At 48.8% G+C, this 18,789-nt stretch overlaps 1 protein-coding gene across 1 annotated transcript in view; it reads left to right on the forward strand.

The window, feature by feature from the left end:
• The first annotated feature begins 1,007 nt into the window (after window positions 1-1,007).
• LOC146177361 (neprilysin-3-like) overlaps window positions 1,008-18,789 on the forward strand; it is a 49,000-nt gene continuing 31,218 nt past the window's right edge. The window contains exons 1-2 of the mRNA XM_084581533.1: window positions 1,008-1,961; window positions 2,977-3,408. Of these exons, the coding sequence (XP_084437659.1) occupies window positions 1,023-1,961; window positions 2,977-3,408 (1,371 nt within the window). The 5' untranslated portion in view covers window positions 1,008-1,022. The remainder of the gene's footprint in view (window positions 1,962-2,976; window positions 3,409-18,789) is intronic.

Raw genomic sequence — 18,789 nt, forward strand, 5'->3', positions numbered from 1 at the left:
GCTCTGTCGCGAAAGCTTGTTACAATGGAGAAGAATTGATCTTTGTATCCGACCGTAAAGACAGACGCAGCAGTGCCCGAACGCCCTCGCACTGCTCTTCAAGTTTATTAGTTTAGCTCTCTGTACAGCTAGTCCTAGCCAGCATTGCCGAAACACGAAGGCAAATGCCCTGCACCTCTACCTGTTTCTTTTTAGCCTTTTAGCCTTCACTGCAGAGCCACTGAACACCTTCAGTGAGTATGCGATGGCCTGTCCCGTGCAAAACCGTATAGTACATCAGGCGTATCAATTCAGATTTCGTGCATTGAAGCGTACTATGCAGAGATTGAGTTGTTTCTAACAAGTCTCTCCCCTGGTTTTGCGTTACGCTACATCAATAGCGGCCAGCCTGTCAAAAGATAGCGAATTAAACGCAATGACGGATTTTAGGAGGCTTGTGGACCATGCTGCTACCAGGAGCGCAAATACACGTGCAAAACTTTTGCTTTGAATTTCAATTACGCATTCTTTCGGTGTACTGGGCGTGAGGCTCTTAATAATCGCAGGCTTAACAAAGCGACTAAGCTGAGGAATATTCCGAATTAGAGGCGTAGTTACCGTCATACTACTGCGGCGTGGCTAGGCTGGATTCGTTGATTATTTCTAGATATTTTTTTATAATTCACAAGCTCACGATTAAAAAGACAACGCAATGAAATAAAATCCTCCGGCTATCTTCGCTGCGGTCAATGGCACACTGCGCACGTATTCGGTGATCAGTTGCACTCGTTAGTACAAGCACGCTAGAGCCTTGTAGATGACATGAATACCAGTTCTAGGAGACGATGTCATGTGACTGGTTTATATATATGCAAGCGTACCATAACATATAAGCAGCATTACAGATTATCGGTATTTATCACAGGGGTCTCATTGAGAGTCAGCTGGACAATATGGTGGATCCATGCGACGATTTTGCTGCCCACGTCTGTGGAAAATGGGCGCCGCCAAAGGATTCCTCGGTTCTCTCCTACTCTGCACTTATGAACATGGTCACGATGTGGCTCAGAAAGCTACCCGGTACATTGGACAAGAGCTCCACCCAGCTGCCAGTAGGGAAGAAAGCGGCAGCCATGTTCAACAGCTGCATGACGCAGTCCGGCTCGTACATAGGCGTCCTGAAGGATTTCATGCGTGAGCACGGCCTTGCGTGGCAGGAGACGCCTAGCGATAAAGATCCTATTGAAGTGCTCTTCGATCTCGCCTTCAACTGGTTCGTGAGCATTTGGTTCTCGCTGAAAATTCTCCCAGGTACCCCAGACAACCACCAGAAGCGGCGAATACTTATCGCTCCCAATGAGCGCATGCTCCAGTGGCGGAATATATTCATCTCAATACCAAAGAAGTATTTCGAAACTGTCTACAACAGCATGTTCCAGCTTTTCAGCAACGACAGCAAGGTATCTCCATCGCCTGGAGAAATAGAGGAAGACTATAAAATGCTCCAGGCCGTTTTCGACATTTACCTTACAAAGCCCTCGCGTAAAGCCCTCCTTCCCCTCAAGGTGACCTTCGGTGGTGTGGAGAGTCTTAGGGACGTAGTGGGTTTGAAGTCTATCAAAAATTCCCTGAACACCAAACTAGGCATCACCCCGCCCTTCACGATGGACGAGCTAATGCTCGTAAGCGACTTGTCGCCGCTCAGGGCTACCTACAAGGTATTTCGCCAAGCCGAGGTTCATGCTTGGCGCCGCCACTTTGCCCTACTCTTCCTGCACGCGTACGCGCCTGTGGCGGACCCAGAGGCCATCCTGTTGTTGCTACATGGCAGCAAGCACTGGGCGCGAGAGCAGCGGCGGCTTTTCTGTGCCAGTCAGGTGGAGGCCAGCTACAAGCTGTTGGTTGCAGCAATGGCGACGGTCGCGTACTTCTCTCGAGACGAGCGAAGGAGCGTCGACAGGCACCTGGATGGCATTCTGGAGGTACATGTACACGTTTTTCTCATGGTGCCAAGATATTATGTTGAGAATACGATTTGCAGCGGCTGATATCTTGTTTTTACGCGCAAGGTGTTTCGCAAATAACTGTGATAAACCGGTAAACAATTTAGGTAAACGAAGTTATTTGCAAACTTACCAGGCAGAATAAACACGATTTGAATTTTTGTAAAACACATGAAATTAACCAATATTTTATTTCGCACTGTTTAGTACACCCGCGCGCACTTTGCGGAAAATACTGTAGATAAGGCATTTACAACTGCTTTTATGATTTTTCTGAAGACAATATACTGGATAACTTCCAAAAAACAGCGCAAGGATGTTGAGGGGACAGCGTTAACGGCTTCATCCTCCAGAAGCTCCGGCGCCGGCGTGCTCGCTATGGGCTCATTGGGAGAAAAATCACGTGGATGCCTTGGGAAGATTGTATTTGCAAGTGATATGACCGTTAATTGATTGATCAGCGGAATTTGTAGCATTAGCTTTCTCTTGAAGCGATATTCCGACAAGCAATCATTAGACAACGCCTGAATGTTCCTACGATTTGGTTAAAGAATGCTATTTTACGATGGTATCCAAAAAAATTTGAACGCTGTAAAAGATTTCTCATTAATCGAACTGCAATGAGCATGCGCTCGAGCGAAAGCCCGTAGACGCCAAAAAGACACCGTCACGTCAGACCCTTATGTGTGCATTCAGTTTCCTCCGAACGTTTCTTCGGCATATATTTTCGGTGCACTCCTAGTGCCCTCCAGGTTGAAGTAATCTTTTTACGATAAATGAGTAGCTTCTTGGATTGGTGGCCGCGGGCTTGAACCACTGTGCGTATGACGTTTTACTTTCTTTAACTGAGCTCTTTCAGCAAGCGTTCTCAGTATTGGAGGCTGAAACCGCAGGGCGCAAAGTGATTCTAGACTGAATAGATACCAACATTTCAAACCCATTTTAGGCGTGCGGTAGATAGCAGAAAAACACTAAGCAACTCCTCTATTTGCAGATGGTCGTGGAAAAGACCCGAGGTGCATCGTGGTTGGACAAAGAAACCACTCACGTGGCCGTTGAGAAGCTGAGCAACGTCCGCAGGGTGTTGTGGCCAGCCGATAAATTCTTAACGGCGCAAGGACTTGAAGAGGCCTATGCTAACTTCACTGAGACCGCCTCCTCATTTGCAGAGTTCTGGATTAAAACCCGTCGAAGTTTGCGAGGCCTAGTCGGCTCTGACATTGGCTTTCTGGAGCAGCGGATCCGCGACAGCACTACGGAGCCTTACGTCCAGTACATGGACTTGCTGAATGAAGTATCCCTTTCTGTGGGAGCTCTCGCACCGCCTATGTACTACAAAGACGGAACAAAAGCCATGCTGTACGGTGGTCTGGGCTACGTCTACGCCAAGCAGCTAGTAGGAGCTCTGGACTCTGAAGGGGTCAAGGTAGGGGGACTCAATATGGTTGTAAGGAGTAAAAATAATGGATTATCCTTGTTACGCGGTAATATTTTGATGGTAATATTTCTTAGAGAGCAGCTCTTTGAGGCCCGTTCTTTCTGCGCGGCGTCGCCGTCGGCGATCGCTCGTAACCACGCTCTGCACTGCGCATGCGCGCTCCGCCGCGAAGGGCTCACCGAGTGGAGCAGGTGAGGAGCAGGTTTACCACCACCACCGGCAAGCGACTGCCGCTGGTGGTGGTAAAACATTTATTGTGGGAACCAGCATACATTACAAGGGTTGAGGTGGTTCCTTATCCCGGCTGATGTCTGTCAGGCCGTGTCTGGCAGCGACCGCTTCAACCCAGTCAACCAGTATCTTTTGCGCTGCTGGGTCCGATCTGGAGACCGCGATCTCCCAAACCTCTTGGTCCGTGAGGCCCCATCCGTCAGGCCGTGTCTGGCAGTGACCTCTACAGCCCAGTTAACCAGCATATTTTGCGCTGCTGGGTCCGAGCTGAAGATAGCGATCTCCCAACCCTCTTGGTCCCTGAGGCCCCATTGTGGCACTGGCTTCAAATCTTCGCACAGAAACATTATGTAATTGAAGGTGGCTCTAGGTGCGCCACATAGAGAGCATGTGGGGTCGTACAAGCCTGGGTGTTCCAAGGCCAACCAAGCTGGGGAGGGAAAGGTTCTGGCTTGTAACTGTCGCCAGATTATGTATTGGGGTTTTGAAAGAGAGGTGTGAGGTTGGGGATATAAGAGTTGTTGTTCTAGGTAGTGAAGTGTTATGTCATGATAGGTGAGAAGTCTGTCCCGTTTGCTTCCCCAGTCTTCGGTATGCCCAGGTCGGTTGACGTGCGCTCGAGCAGTTGAGTGGGCTGCCTCGTCACTGGGGTTGCCTGAAAGGCCTGGTACCCAAACAATGTGAATGGGTCGGGGAGCTGTGGAACCAGAGGTTAAGATTTTAGGGGCGGCTGCGTGTATTTTCCCTGTTGCGAAATTTTGAATGGGCGTTTTAGAATCGGTGAAAATGAGTGTGGCAGTGGAAGAGAAGATGGTGTTACGACCGTGCATCATCCGCACTCGCGCGCTCTATTGTTCGCCTGTGGGCATGGCTAAGTGCTGTGGATATGTGCTGTTAGTACAAGGGCGCTAAGTGAGCCTGTTTCCAGGAATCCTTTTGTGTAAGCCTGTTTTGCTTTGTGGACACCCTGCAAATCCCAAATTGACCCTGTCAAGAGAACGTCTAGAAAAACACAAAGAAATGCCCCCCTGCGGGAAATAGCCGGAAGTGCTTTCGTTCAATTGTTCACCCTTCCCGTCGAGAAGCGCTATGGTCAAGTAAGGAATTCCTATTGTCCAAAGGAGGCGACAGACTGACACGTCCGCTGACGTACAGGACAAGAAAGGAGCAAGGTGATTACGGCCATTAGAGGATTTCCCGGGAATGCAGGAAAGATTTGCAATTGCCGGAAAGGGACAATGCTGGGAGCAGTAAGCGGCGCGCACATGCACTTGGGTTTCTGAGAAGTAAATCCACTTGCCGGAACCAGCCTATCGATTCTTGGCTGAAGAATAGAAATGTACCTCCTCGCCGTTCCCAAGCTTTTCCCGCCATCAAGTGACCAGGCCCAACGAAACAATGCCGGGCCAGTCAGTGCTTCAGACCATCAGTGCAGTGATGTGTTCGATTGGATGCCGATATCCGAGGGGCGTGCCCTGGATTTGGTTGGTCAGCATCTTCAGAGAGGGGCTGGACATAGGGGGTTTTAAGGACGTTGCAGAGCACGAAATGTCGCTCTGAGCCCTGGGTAAATGGCTCATCCAGTCGCTTCTCGCTATGAACTCTTAACGCTTGCCATTTTGCTGTTGTACCCTTCTTTTTCGTGTAAATAATCATGTAAATAAGTTTTCTCAAAGTGCCATTAAACCTGCTTGTATATATTTTACCAACTTCGAAGATTCAGTCCTTCTTCAACCCCGAGTCTCTGCACGCTACCAAGTGAAGGCCGGGTCGACTTAGCTCCAGCGTCACGACAACTGGTGACCAGCGTTGGGATCTGGATCTACAAGCTACAACATCTGGTGATTCGAGGTGGATCAGAATCTACAAGCCACAACATCTGGCGATCGGAGGTGGCATCTCAAGCAACAAGCAGGAGCAACAATCGGCCAACAAGAGGGCAGCTCGGAACGTCGATCGCATGTGTGGGTGAGTGCTTGGCTTTTCTTCTGATGTGGACCAGGTTCTAGAACAGGGTTAGATTTTAGAACTGGTCAAGAGAGTGTGGAAACGCCTTTAGGTTTGGTAGTTTGCACAGTTGTTTTGGAAGTAGCCGACACTCGGAGCGATCATGGACCTACAAAAGCTGCAGAAACCGGACCTGTTGCTATTGTGTGAGGAATTGGGAATTGATACAAGTGGTTTGGCACGAAAACTCTTGATTATAAAGGCAATCACTGATCTGGGAACCGATGATGAGGAGCTCAGTGAAGCATGGAAGCTCATCGGTCAAAAAAAGGAACAGCTCAGACTGCAGAAAGAGCGTGAAATTAAAAGAAAAGCAAAAAGGCTGGAGCTAGAAATTGAGCTCCGGAAATTAGAACTAGAGTTGAGCAAGAGGTCGGGCAATTGTCCCCAGCTAGCGGTACCTCTTCTCAACAAGGAGGCAGATTTCAAGATGTCAAAGTACATGCAGCCATATGTGATATCAGGGGATATCGGTCTGTATCTGGCTACCTTTGAGCGAACCTGCGAAAAACTGTCCTTCCAGCGAGACACTTGGTCTCAGAGATTATTGACGGTTCTGCCCTGCGAGGCAGCGGAGGTTGTCGCGCGGCTGAGCAAGGAGGACGCGGACAACTACGAGAAGGTCAAAACTTGCCTTCTGAGAAAGTATAGGCTTAGCGCCGAGGCGTTCAGACAACGTTTTCGGAACGCTACTAAGTCCAGGGACGAGAGTTACCCTGAATTCCTGTACAATTTAAGAGTCAATTTGGGCGAGTGGCTAAAGAGCACAGATTCCTACAGTGATAGGGACGCTGTAGTCGAGCGAATTCTTTTGGAGCAGTTTTATAACTGCCTCCCAGAAAAAGAAAGAAATTGGTTACAGGACCGAGGCGACATTAAGTCGGCAACTGAAGATGCCGAACTCATTGAGGAGTATGCTTCGCGCCGACAATTCAGCAACCCAGCAGTGGATAGGCCGCGCAATCCCAAGTTGAGTGTGAATAACCGTCAGGAAAGGCACTTTGCTAGAGTTGGAAACGAAGAAAGGAAGGTTTCTTCTGGCAAACTCCCTAGCAAGGACGGCAGTGAGAAAAGTGGGGAAGTGACCAACGCGCAGCACACAAAGAATAAGCTTGAGGCTAGGAAGCCGCTCACATGCTTTAGGTGTAATGAGCAGGGTCACATTGCCGTCAACTGCCGGAAAGAAAAGATTGCTTTCTCGTGTGTCAGTGACTGCGATGAAAATATGCAGCTTTTGGAACCCTACCTGCATGACCAAGTAGTAAACGGGAAGCCTTGCAAGGTACTGCGCGATTCGGCCGCAACGATGGATGTTGTCCATCCGGCGTATGTGTCGCCTTCCGACTATACAGGACAGTGTGCGTGGATCCGCCAGGTAGTGGAGGAACAGAGTGTGTGCTTGCCAATCGCGAACGTGGTCATCGAGGGCCTTTTCGGCAAGTTAACAACCGAGGCTGCCGTTTCAGGAAAGCTTCCTAAGTGCTATCCGTATTTGTTCTCCAACAAATCGGACATGCTACTGCGAAAGAGGGGCATCCTTTTCGGAGACAGAGTTGTGCAAGCCTTAACACGTTCAAAGGCGCGAGAACTAGCTACACTGCTCATTCCAGAAGAATCCACAGCGGAGGAAACGGCAGTTAAAACAGTGGTAGATGCGGAAGATAGCAGGTCAGAAAACTTTGAGAGCGAGGCATCTCAGATAAGTCAACTTGAAAGTGAGCTTGATGAGACGCGGAATGAGGACGTTCTTGAGAGTAACCTCTTGCCGCCGGTGTCTAGTAATCTCACGAGACTTTTAAGTGGAACTCGAGAGGACTTAGCTATGGAGCAAGCCAATGATCCCAAGATACAGGAGATAAGGGAGCGCCAGCGCGCCACTAAGACAGCAAAGAATATTTCTTTTGAGATGAGAAAGGGAGTGCTGTATCGCTTATTCAAGGATAAGCGCGGAGTAGAGCGGGACCAATTAGTCGTTCCCCAAAAGTACCGCGGAGACTTACTGCGACTTTCCTATGGCAGCTCGTGGTCATGCCACCTTGGAATAAAGAAAACAAAGCAGAGGCTGTTGCAAGAATACTATTGGCCTGGATGTTTTAAGGACACGGAAAATTTTGTACGGTCATGCGACACGTGCCAGCGGGTTGGAAAGGCGCAAGATAAGTGGAAAGCTCCGATGGTGTTAGTACCAATCATTACCGAGCCGTTTCACCGGTTAGTAATAGATGTAGTTGGGCCACTTCCTGTGACAGAGTCAGGGTACCGTTATATCCTCACTATGTTATGCCCAGCCACAAAGTTTCCAGAGGCTGTTCCGCTGCGCGAGGTGACGTCCGAGAGTGTAGTGGATTCGCTGCTGTCAGTGTTTGGACGAGTTGGATTCCCTTCCGAGGTGCAAAGTGATCAGGGTAGCGTTTTCACGAGTGTCCTCACCACCTCATTTCTCGAGCGATGCGGCATTAAGGTAGTGCATAGCTCGATCCATCATCCGCAGAGCAACAGCGTAGAAAGATGGCACTCTGTTCTCAAACGAGTCCTGAGGGGACTGTGCTATGAAAACAAGCGCGAATGGGATACCTGCCTGCCTGCAGCGCTTTTCGCTTTGCGGTCATTGCCGCACGAATCCACTGGATTTAGCCCAGCAGAGTTGGTGTACGGAAGGTCACTGCGCTCACCTTTGCGAATGGTGCGCGAAGCCTGGGAGGGGCGCGGAGAAGACCCAACAGTAGTAGAATTCATTCTGAACCTCTTGAATCGCTTACATAACACTAAGGAACTCGTTGAGGCCAGCATGAAGTCAGCCCAGGCTCTTTCCAAAGTGTACTATGATAAGTCAGCCCGTCAAAGGACGTTTTGTATCGGAGACCAGGTGATGTTGCTGAGAAGTTCAAGGCAGAATAAGCTCGAGGTACAGTGGGAAGGACCGGCTGAAGTCGTTGCAAAGCTTTCTAACACTAACTACGCAGTCCCCGGTAGGCGTAAAGAAGTGCGCATTTATCATTGCAATCTTATGTGCAGAGGGAAGCAGTGGTAAATCTAACGTTAAACCTTCCGGAGGAGATGGGGGACAACTTGATTTGCCTCAGCGGAAAAGGAAGCAACGCTCAGGAGCTTCTCAAAAAGACGGAGCAGAGAGGAGAACTAAAGAAATCCCAGCTGTCCGATCTGGGGGAAATAATAACAGAGTTTGAGGCCTGCTTCGTGGACAGGCCAGGCAGGACTGATTTGACTGAGCACGATATTGAGCTGACTTCAGACGTGCCAGTGCGATCAAGGTGCTACCGATTTTCTCCAAGGCAAAGAGAAATTCTGGATAGGGAAGTAACTCGCATGCTGGAATTGGGAGTAATAAAACCCTCGGAAAGCGATTATGCTTCGCCTATGATCTTAGTAGAAGCTCCAGGTAAAGACCCTAGGCCTGTGGTAGACTACCGAAAGCTAAATTCTCTCACCAGGGATCAAGTGTATCCTATTCCGAATATTGAGGAGAGAGTAGAACAGGTCAGTAGAGCGGCATATGTGACTACGCTGGACCTTACTCGAGGATACTGGCAACTACCGCTCACTGAACGCGCCAGCAGATACGCGGCTTTCGTCACTCCGACGGGCAGCTACCAGCCAACAATGATGAGTTTCGGGCTCAAAAATGCTCCATTTTGGTTTTCCCGATTCATGGATAGGGTTTTAAAGCGGTGTGAAACATTCGCAGTGCCTTATTTAGATGACATTACGGTTTTTTCCGACTCATGGGCGGACCATATGGTACATCTAAGAGCTGTACTGAGCCTTTTGCGTCAAGCTGGACTTACCGTAAAGGCCGAGAAATGTTGCCTGGCAAGGGCGACCGTGGACTACTTGGGTCACAATGTAGGTCAAGGTTTCAGGAAACCCAGCGAGATTAAGATTTCTGCGGTAGCAGACTACCCGCGGCCGAGCACGAAGACGGAAATTAGAGCATTCCTGGGTCCTACTGGGTACTACAATCACTACATCCCTAACTATTCAGCTTTGGCTAGCCCTCTGACCGACACTCTCCGCAAGACAGAGCCGACAAATGTAGTCTGGAACGAACAAAAGGAAGCATCCTTCTTAAACCTCAAGGCTGTGCTGATTAGCCGTCCGGTATTGCGAGCTCCAGACTACGACCGAGAATTCACGGTCCAGTGTGATGCAAGTGATCGAGGGCTAGGTGCTGTTCTCTGCCAGAGAGATGACGACGGTAATGAGCACCCCATGCTCTACCTGAGCAGAAAACTGAGTTCTAGAGAGAGGGCTTATTGCGCGTCAGAGAAAGAGTGCGCTTGCAATGTATGGGCCATTCAAAAATTGCAGTGCTATCTTGGAGGGGCCAAATTCACCGTAGAGACGGACCATTGTCCTCTGGCTTGGCTGCAAACTGCGACATCGAAGAACAGTCGCCTTCTTAGGTGGAGCTTGATTTTACAGCAGTACAATTTTGAAATAAGATACAAAAAGGGGAAATTAAATGGGAATGCGGACGCGCTTAGCCGCTGTTTCTAAGCGGTCCGAGGTGTTCCTCACCATGTATCCAAATTGATAATCAGGATTTTTTTTTTTCTCGTGCACTTGTACATGTGTGACTATGTAAAGCAGCACATTTGGTTTTCTAGGAATACGTGGGTCCTGAACGTCTTGAGAGTGGGCTTTTCTCGAACAACAATGGCAGTTTTCTTTTAACCTGGTCTCTTCAGACGGGAGCCGAGTGCTTGCTTCGACATGTGGTTGAGTTTCAGACAGCTCGAGCAATTTGGCCTACGACAATCAAGACAACGCGACAAGCAACAGCGAGCTTCAAGCGTTCATGTGCAGGCCATTAAGTCGTCTCTTCATGCAGCAGCTGCGACTGCTGCCCTCCTAGACTCTTCTGGCGGGGGAGGAGGCTGTTACGACCGTGCATCATCCGCACTTGCGCGCTCTATTGTTCGCCTGTGGGCATGGATAAGTGCTGTGGATATGTGCTGTTGGTACAAGGGCGCTAAGTGAGCCTGTTTCCAGGAATCCTTTTGTGTAAGCCTGTTTTGCTTTGTGGACACCCTGCAAATGCCAAATTGACCCTGTTAAGAGAACGTCTAGAAAAACACAAAGAAATGTCCCCCTGCGGGAAATAGCCGGAAGTGCTTTCGTTCAATTGTTCACCCTTCCCGTCGAGAAGCGCTATGGTCAAGTAAGGAATGCCTATTGTCCAAAGGAGGCGACAAAGTGACACGTCCGCTGACGTACAGGACAAGAAAGGAGCAAGGTGATTACGGCCATTAGAGGATTTCCCGGGAATGCAGGAAAGATTTGCAATTGCCGGAAAGGGACAATGCTGGGAGCAGTAAGCGGCGCGCACGTGCACTTGGGTTTCTGAGAAGTAAATCCACTTGCCGGAACCAGCCTATCGATTCTTGGCTGAAGAATAGAAATGTACCTCCTCGCCGTTCCCAAGCTTTTCCCGCCAACAAGTGACCAGACCCAACGAAACAATGCCGGGCCAGTCAGTGCTTCAGACCATCAGTGCAGTGATGTGTTCGATTGGATGCTGATATCTGAGGGGCGTGCCCTGGATTTGGTTGGTCAGTATCTTCAGAGAGGGGCTGGACATAGGGAGTTTTAAGGACGTTGCAGAGCACGAAATGTCGCTCTGAGCCCTGGGTAAACGGCTCATCCAGTCGCTTCTCGCTATGAACTCTTAACGCTTGCCATTTTGCTGTTGTACTCTTCTTTTTCGTGTTTTCGTGTAAATAATCATGTAAATAAGTTTTCTCAAAGTGCCATTAAACCTGCTTGTATATATTTTACCAACTTCGAAGATTCAGTCCTTCTTCAACCCCGAGTCTCTGCACGCTACCAAGTGAAGGCCGGGTGGACTTAGCCCCAGCGTCACGACAATGGCTAGCGCTATGGCTGCCTCTTCGGCGTCTGTTGACGTTTTTGCTTTCCATCGCATGCCCCCGGTATGAAAGTGAATTGTGCCCATAGCGTCGGTAAGTGATGTTTTCACCGGAGCACTGGCTGGCCAGCACCACCCGAACCGAAATGCGTAGCCGCCGCCATTTGCCACTGTGAACCGCCTGTCTATATAAATAGCTTACTAACGTGAAAGCGTTACTATGCTATGTTCACAGGTTTCTGTGCGTCCGCAAAATCGTGTCCGCAGCAGTTGCGGCTAATAAAGAAGAGATAGAGGTTAATTAGTGGTAAAATCGATGTACGCTGACGTAATTTTGCTGCAGAAAAAATATTGAGGCCAATAAGCTAATTAGGTAATAATTAGAATAACTGGTTCACAGGTTCGAGGGGCTTACGAACCTCGATGAAGTCGTGAGCTCTGCTGTGTAGGGCCACCCAAGATAGACAGGTCACGGCAGAGAGTTCTGACAAAATGTGATTCACTGGAGAAGGTAATATCAACCCACTCCAGTATTTCCTGCCAAGAAAACCCTATGGCCAGTCACAATACCATTAAAGATATGGCGCCGGAAGATGAGCCCCCCAGGTTGGAAGGCGTCCCACATGTTACTGGGGATGAACAAAGGGCGATTCCTTGTAGCTCCAGGGCGAATGAAGCGGCTGGGCTAAAGCAAAAAGGACGCTCAGTTGTGGATGTGTCGGGAAGCGACCGGAAAGTCCGATGTTGCAAGGAGATATATCACATAGCAACATTGAATGTAAGATCTATGACGCAAGGTAAACTGGATGTCGTCCAGCGAGAAATGGACAGATTCAACATTCATATCTTGGGTATCAGCGAGCTCAAGTGGACCGGAATGGGAGAATTTAACTCCGGCGACAATTATGTCTTTTATTGTGGGCACGAATCCAAGAGAAAGAATGGGGTCGCTCTCGTAGTAAACAGAAGAATGGACAAAGCAGTGCTAGGGTACAACCCCAAAAACGGCCGAATGATTTCACTTCGGATCCAAGGTCACCCTTTCAACATAACAGTTATCCAAGTCTATGCACCCACCACTACTGCTGAAGAAGCTGACGTTGAGAGATTTTTTGCGGACCTACAATGCCTTTTAGACCGCACCGCATCATCAGACGTCGTTTTTCTCATAGAAGACTGGAATGCTAAGGTCGGGAGTGAAGAAATATCCCGAATTATAGGCAAGTTCGGTCTTGGCGAGCCAAATGAAGCTGGGCAGAGGCTAGTAGAGTTTTGTCAAGAAAACAACGTGACCATAGCGAATACTCATTTTCAACAGCACAAGAGGCGCCTGTACACATGGACTTCACCGCACGGTCTGTACAGGAATCAGATCGATTGTATTCTTTGCCGGCACAGATGGAGAAGCGCTATACAAGCAGTAAAACAAGGCCTGGGGCCGATTGTGGCACCAATCATCAGCTTCTTGTTGAAAAAATTAAGCTTCGATTGATAAAAACGAAGAAAACTAGAAGGCCTTTCAGGTATGATCGGGATCAAATTCTATTAGAATATGCTGTGGAAGTGAGGAATCGATTTCAAGAATTAGATCTAGAAGACAGAGCGCCCGAAGAGATGTGGACTGATGTTCGTGATATAATACAAGAAGTTGCTACTAAGGTAGTTCAAAAGCAAAAGAAATGCATGAAAGCAAACTGGTTATCTGAAGAGGCTTAGCAAATAGCTGAGGAAAGGAGGATGGCAAAAGTTATCGGGGAATGAGAAAGAGACAAGGTTCTCAATGCGGATTTTCAGAAAATAGCAAGGAGAGATAAGAATGCCTTCCTGAACATACAGTGCCAAGCCGTTGAGGGCAACAGCCAATCAAGGAACACAAGAGCTCTGTATAAGACAATCAAAGATATCAAAGAAAGCTTCTGTGCTAAGCTGTTCGTGATAAAGGACAAACGAGACAAGGACCTCACTGAAGCCTCAGAGATAAAGAAGAGGTGGCAGGAATACACAGAAGAACTGTACAAGAATGACCCGAATGTGCAAACCCAACATAAGACGGTAGTGATTACTGATCTCGAGCCGGGCATCCTGAAGAGTGAAGTTGAATGGGCCTTAGCCAGCCTTGCTAAGAACAAAGCCAGCGGAATTGATGGCATTCCAGCTGAGTTGCTTCACAACCTCAACCATGGCGCTGTTAACATTCTGCATACATTATCTCAGAAGATTTGGACAACCCTGCAGTGGCCACAGGATTGGAGGAGGTCAGTTTAAATCCCCATTCAAAAGAAAGGCAGTGCTAAAGATTGTTCTACCTACCGCACGATCGCGCTTATTTCGCATGCTAGCAAGGTGATGCTGAAAATCCTCCAAGGAAGGCTGCAGCAGTATGCGGATCGGGAGCTTCCGGACGTGCAAGCTGGGTTTCGCAAGGGCGAAGGAACTAGAGACCAAATTGCCAACTTTCGTTTGATCATGGAAGAAGCAAGAGAGTTCCAGAAACCCATCTACTTCTGCTTTATTCATTATGCGAAAGCGTTTGACTGCGTAGATCACAGCAGATTGTAGCAAGCTCTCCAAGAGATGGGAGTTCCAATTAACCTCATCTGTCTCCTCAGGAACCTGTATGAAGGACAAGAGGCCACAGTCAGAACTGGACATGGTCTTACTGATTGGTTTCCGATTGAGAAAGGAGTGAGGCAAGGCTGCATACTGTCGCCCTGCCTATTTAACCTATATGCAGAGTGCATCATGAGGAAGGCCGGTCTGGACGAGTCTTCAGCTGGAGTGAAGATTGCTGGAAAACGTATCAACAACCTTAGATATGCGGATGATACCACTTTAATGGCAGAAAGTGAAATGGAACTCAAGAGACTTCTGATGCGCGTACAAGAAGGGAGTGAGAAGTTTGTGCTGAAACTGAACATTAAAAAGACAAAGATCATGGCGTCTTGCCCTATCAGGTCCTGGAGCATCAATGGACAAGAAGTGGAAGCTGTGACAGATTTTCTCTTCTTGGGCTTCAAGATTACCTCGGAAGGAGACTGCAGACATGAAATTTGGAGGCGCCTGCTTCTGGGAAACAGAGAAATGGTTAGCCTTGACCGCCTAGTAAAGAGCAGAGACACTAGTCTGCCAACCAAGATCCGTATAACTCGTGCTATGGTCTTTCCAGTTGTGATGTTGAAAAAGGCTGACCGCCGAAGAATTGACGCGTTTGAATTGTGGTGCTGGCAGAGACTCTTGAGAGTTCCTTGGACTGCCAGAAGATCAAATCAGTCGATATTGTCGACCATAAACCCTGACTGCTCATTGAAGGGTCAAATTCTAAAGTTAAAGCTCAGCTACTTTGGTCATCTCATGTGAAGAGAGGAGTCGCTGGAGAAAGATTTGATGTTGGGAAAGGTTGAGGGTCGCCGGAGAAGTGGTAGGCAGCGAACGCGATGGTTAGATGGCATCCTCGAGGCACTGCAGATGAAGTTATGGGATGTTAGGAAGATAGCGAGAGACCGGAAAGCGTGGCGTGACATGGTCCATAGGGTCACGAAGAGTCGGACACGACTGAACGACTGAACTGAACTGAAGCAGTGATTTAATGTGAGGTAGAGGACGTGATATCACGCACCCGAAAGTAGAGCCGGAAAAAGGCATAGGAAGGGACTGACGCACAATTTAAAAGTACAGTCCCGATCAATATGAAGGTGATCGCGCGAGCGTCGACCAGCGGGCATTTTGATCTGCATAGCGGCTGCTATCGGAACTGCGACGATAAAGATTACGTTGTCTTCTTTCTCTTGTAGGCTCTTCCGGGCTACAACCGCCACCCCTATGACTATCTCGGCAGCCTTTTTCTGTGGTTCTCTGGGCTTCAGCTTATCTGCATTGCACAACATTTTTCAATTTTTGCCAATATAGCAGGGGCAGGTTTTTCTTCCGTCACAGGTTTTGATAACACTGTAACTGTTTCTACAGCTCACATGCGCCGGACTGGTAATGCATAGAAAAAAAAGTCACCGGGCGTCCTCACAAGATTACGACACGTGCGCATCTGTGTGCGCCCCGCCGGGGTGGTGCAGTGGTAAGACACCCGACTACTGTCCGGAGTTCCCGGGTTCGAATGCGACCATGGCGGCTGCGTTTCGATGGAGGCGAAACGAAGAGGCGCCCGAGTGCTGTGCGATGTCAGCGCACGTTAAAGATCACCAGGTGGTTAAAAAAACTCCGTAGCCCTCCACAACGGCTCCTGTTTCTATCTTTCCACCTTCGCTCCCACCTTCCTCCCTTCCCTTACAACGAGGTTGAGGCGTCCACAGAAAACAAGTAGGATAGTTACCGCGCCTTTCCCTTCCTATAAATCAATCAATCAATAAATCGACAGCATGAGCCATTAAAGTTTTTCGCCTTAATAGCGAAGAAAGAAAACGAAGAGCGAGAAAAAAAAGACGCGCGTCGCAACAGCCGTCGTCCACCACCAAACGGTAGCGGGTGCAATGACGGCCTACAACAGATAAAAAATCTGATGGCAGGCTTGCCCTCGTCGCAAGCAACGGTGACCTACCAGTCTCAGCCCCGTAGGGCCGGGGACAGCCACCCCCAGTACTAACGCCTCCTAGACATCTGGGTCTGTTTCTGTTTTCTGTGTGGTGCGGCATTGAAGGAAGCGGCAAATGAAAGGGCGCACGGGCACCTGTATCAGACGCCCCGTGGGATCAGCTTAGTATATGCATGAATCACTTTGCGACACCATGACCAGTCATGACGGTACATCGCACGCCACTTGTCGAACACAACCAGCATTTCGTTGAACGCATTAAATTGCACGGTCGTTGTGCAATTCAGCTGCAGAAAACAAAAAGCGCTGTATCTGTCACTCGCGGAATCCCGCTATCATTCTCTATGTAGACGAGGAGAATCATGAAGACCGTTTCACGATCCGCGGCGTGGCGAAGTGGTAAAGCGCTCGGCTGGGGATGCAAGGGATGGAGGTTCGGTTCCCCGGTGGAAGATAAGGCTTTAATAATTTATTTTATTGCGAAAGCAATACTACTTTCACCTTCAAGCCTTTGCGATGCGACGGCGGAGCACATGAAATGACCTTTCGCATGACCTCTGTGTGACGTCACGCCTCAAAGCTGGGCGACCAACTCGCGCCGTCCGTGAGAGATGGCGGTGCGCATGAACGGCGGCCTAACTCCCACTCACTCCTCCAGGAGCGCCACAGGTGTTATGACGTCACGCCTCAAAGCTGGGCGACCAACTCGCGCCGTCCGTGAGAGATGGCGGTGCGCATGAACGGCGGCCTAACTCCCGCTCTCTCCGCCAGGAGCGCCACAGGTGTTATGACGTCACGCCTCAAAGTTGTGGTAGAGAATCTTTCATATTGGGCGATTCTCACCGCTTCAGCAACTTCCGTTCAGCTATTATGCACTCCCATTTCTATCAGGCGTTCCGTAGAAGAGAGATGGGTAGACCCAGCGCCCTCTTGACGCAACGCCTGATGAGTGCGTCTATCTTATCTTTTTCATTGGTCCTGATATTGAGGAACGGTGTGGCATAGCATATTCGACTTATTATGTACGCCTGCATCAGTCTCAAGAGGCTTCTCTCTTTGAGGCCTCTGCCTTTGAATGCAATCCTCCTAAATATCCCTGTTACTTGCGTCGCGTAGGTAGTGAGTTTTTTATCGTTCCGTCATTATACCCGTCCTCTTGAATAAAAAGTCCGAGGATTCTGATTTGCTGGTCTCTTGGTACGGTTTTGCCGTCGACCTTAATTTATACGTTAATGTCGCCCTTGCACCTCATTGAGTTTGGATTATATATGAAAAGTTCGGATTTTTGCAGAGAGCACGCAAGACCCCTTTCGGCCGCGCAGGACTCAATGGTGTCCGCCGCCGCCTGTAGGCGTTCCTCTGTGCTGCCATCGCTGCCATTGTTCATCCAGAGATTAACGTCGTCCGCGTAAATGCTGAACTTCAGGTCTTTTATGACATTAAGAACGACAGGAAGGCCTCTCATCACCACGTTAAAAAGGAAGGGGGAGAGCGCCGAGCCTTGCGGAGTTCCTTTAATTTTTTATTTCCGAGGTGGACAGTGGGGGATTCTAGGTCCTGAAACTTTAGTTTCAACGTCCTGTTCGTCAGGAAATCCATTGCGTAATTATATGTCCTCTCGCCGACTCCTAATTCCTGTAGTCCCGCGAGAATTGCCTGGTGTTTTACGTTATCAAATGCTTTTGTTAGATCTAGTGCTAGAATTACCTTCGCGTATCTGGATTTCGAGTCAGTTATGTCATGTTGTAATCGGAGCATTACATCCTGTGTGCACAAGCCCGGTCGGAACCCGACCATATCGTTCGGCCACAGGTCGTTTTTCTCCATGAAATTAGTTAGCCTTCTTTGTATTACGCATTCCATAAGCTTTCCAATGCATGAGGTTAGAGAAATAGGTCTGAGGTTTTCTGATTTGGGGGCTTGCCAGGTTTTGGAATTAGCTGGGGAAGCGACCGCTACTCTATACTTGCATGTAGTTGGTGAGTGCCGTTATGGAAGCGTCGTCTAGGTTTCGTAGCATTTTATTTGTTATTCCATCGGGGCCGGGAGCTGATCGCGTCTTTAAGCTCAGGATTTCGGCTCTAACTTCCGCTTCTGAGATGGGCGCGTCGAGGGCCTCGTTAGGTGGGCCCGTGTATTGCCTAAGAGGGAGGGATGTTGTATCGCCGACATATGAATCTACGAGTTTAGTTATTAGTTCCGCGTCAGTCCCCTCGAACGCGTGTCTTGCCTTTGCTATTGTTGTGTTTGACTGTGTTTTCGAACTGTCGGGATCAAGAAGATATCGTAACAGGCTCCACGTCTTTGAAAGGCTCATGTTGCCCTCCATTTCATCGCACCTGTTACACCAGTTTTGCTCGCAGAGTTTAATTGCATAATCCTCAATTTCCTTATTGTGCCTGGCTATTTTTCGCCTTAGGTTTCGGTTCCATCTCTGACACCGGAGGCGTCTTTCCATACCTTTTTTTGCTTCCCACATGTGTAGGAGTTTCCTGTCGACTGTTTTCGGTGCATCGTCCCCCTCTAGGGTAATGGTAGCGGATTTAACGTGGTGCATGAGGGTTTCTGCCCAATCGTCGATATTTTCGATATTTTCGTCCATGTTTGCAGATTCCCTAATTTGTCTGAATTTCTGCCATTAGATTGCGCTGATGATCTTTTCTCGTCTTACTTTGACTCCCCGTTTAAGCGTTATTTC

This window comes from Amblyomma maculatum, chromosome 10 (genome assembly GCF_055883805.1).
Source record: "Amblyomma maculatum isolate TAMU_Amacu chromosome 10, ASM5588380v1, whole genome shotgun sequence".
Lineage (NCBI taxonomy): Eukaryota > Metazoa > Arthropoda > Arachnida > Ixodida > Ixodidae > Amblyomma > Amblyomma maculatum.